Consider the following 2,039-nt stretch of genomic DNA (forward strand, 5'->3'; position numbering starts at 1 on the left):
GGTGTGAGCGGACGCTTGGTCGCCCGGCGGTGCGCTAGAACCGCGATGAGAAGCTTCGCCGGAGGCAGCGGCGGTGACGGGGTGCAGGTCCCGCGTTTCGGCGCTAGGGGGCAGTGCGCCACCGGGTATGCCCTGCGCGGGGCTGCGCGCTGCCCTTCGCCCGAGGAAAGGTGAAGGTTCCTTTAAAGGCTTCCAGATGTTTCCAGGGTGTTATGATAGTAAGACGACATTTAAATACAGTTTTAGTTCCACTCAGGTGAATTCCTGACTTGACCACTGTTAAAGGTGTACCTAGGCACTCTTCAAATGAGCTTTTATTGGTTTCCTCCTGGATCTTAATTAAACAGGGATGCAGCTGTTTACGTTGGTGAAGCCTCAGCGTCTATGCACTGTACCTCTGTGTGTGCTTTCAACCCCGAGCACAGAACTGCTTTCCCTCATTTACTCCAAGTAAATCCCTCCTCTTCCCTTCCTTCCAAGCAGGGGTCTGCGCAATCTTTCACGCCGTCTCCGGTGGAGTATCATTCCTCGGGACTCATATCCAATTCCCCAGTGCTGTCGGGGAGTTACAGCAGCGGCATCTCTTCGCTCAGCCGATGTAGCACATCAGAGACGTCAGGCTTTGAAAGCCAAGGCAGTGAACCAACAGTGACTGTCCCAAGCTACAGTGTTTCTGAGGAGCCTGTGAGAAAAGAAAGTAAAACCCCGCCGCCTTACAGCGTGTACGAGCGGACTTTGAAACGCCCCGTTCCTCTACCTCACAGCCTCTCCATCCCACCCACTGCCGACCCACCGGCGTTACCGCCCAAGCCTCAGCTGGTTCGGCCAAACAATCTGGAAAACAGCAGCAGGAGGACTGAGCAGGTTCCCCGGCCCAGGCCTCTGCCCCGCAAAGTCTCTCAGCTATGAGAAGCCACTTTTGTATTTAATTGCAACCAATTCTTTACCATTTAAGAAATAGTATTTTTTAAAAATGGTAAAATGTGTTTAGTTAGGCACTTTAATATTTCACCCGCCTTTTCTTTTGAGTAATTTTGAAATGCTTATTAATATTATGTTGCACATTTGAAATGAAATTACTAATTTAGGTTGCCAGATATAGGAAGCATGAATGAGAGGATTTTTTTTTTTAATTTCATGGTGGTAAATACTGATAAATGTTTTTATTTCTACTTTATTTTAAAAAATTAAATATAAAACCCTACAACTCTCATCTGAGTTATCTGAATGCTTCTTACAAAATGCAGAATATACTGACTGGGTCTTTACTACTAGAGATTATGTGCACGCTTTCTGACAAAGTAGTCTGTAGACTAGGATGTTTCTGCAAGTAGGCTGAAAGTTGCTTCTCTTACCCGATGAACAGGTTGGTCATTTCAAATGACTGTGGAAAAATGGAGATATAATGCAAGTTATACTGCAGAGAACTGTTCTAAGAATGTGGTTTGGAATTTTTGAAACACACACTTGGTTTATGTTACTTTTAAGATGGATTTCATTCAGCATACAGCACCATTCTGGTGAATCTTGATTTTGGGCCATTAATATATTACTACACCTGATGCATCCTTTTCTTTTTGAGGTGCAATTTACTTTTATTCTTCCAGTTCGTAGGGTTTTTTTAATTTATTTTTGTTTGGTTTTTAAAAAGCTAGCAGTTTGCTAGTGGAGGCTCTCTGCTGTTTTTGAAAGTTCACTCTAAAATACAATCTGGTTATGAAACAGGTACAAATAAATTGCTCATTTAACTCCTGTACAAGAATTAGTACTGGCTAGTACCAATGCAATACTCTAAATGAACAAATTTTTATCAAATTTTAGTAATTTTAGCAAATTACTAGTTATCAATCAATAAATGACAAAAGCTAATTTCAAAAAAATCTGTAAAAACCTAGCAAAAATTCTGAACAACTCTTTGGATGTGCACGTACCAGTGGATTCAGGTTTTGGATTTGCTTTTTACCTTGAGTTCATCACCATCATCTTTAGGAGAATGGTGTTTGGCCTTAGGTTGTATTTTAGTGACTCGCATCTGAAGA

The 2,039-nt window shown here is 42.3% G+C and overlaps 1 protein-coding gene across 1 annotated transcript in view; it reads left to right on the forward strand.

Moving 5' to 3' along the window:
• LOC104490579 (dedicator of cytokinesis protein 4-like) overlaps positions 1-1,045 on the forward strand; it is a gene marked incomplete at its 5' end in the record, with an annotated part of 27,146 nt that extends 26,101 nt beyond the window's left edge. The window contains one exon of the mRNA XM_010132881.1: positions 484-1,045. Coding sequence (XP_010131183.1) covers positions 484-909 — 426 coding nt within the window. The remainder of the gene's footprint in view (positions 1-483) is intronic.
• Between the last annotated feature and the right edge of the window lie 994 nt (positions 1,046-2,039).

The sequence above is a fragment of the Buceros rhinoceros genome, unplaced genomic scaffold (assembly GCF_000710305.1).
Source record: "Buceros rhinoceros silvestris isolate BGI_N320 unplaced genomic scaffold, ASM71030v1 scaffold12953, whole genome shotgun sequence".
NCBI classification, from domain to species: domain Eukaryota; kingdom Metazoa; phylum Chordata; class Aves; order Bucerotiformes; family Bucerotidae; genus Buceros; species Buceros rhinoceros.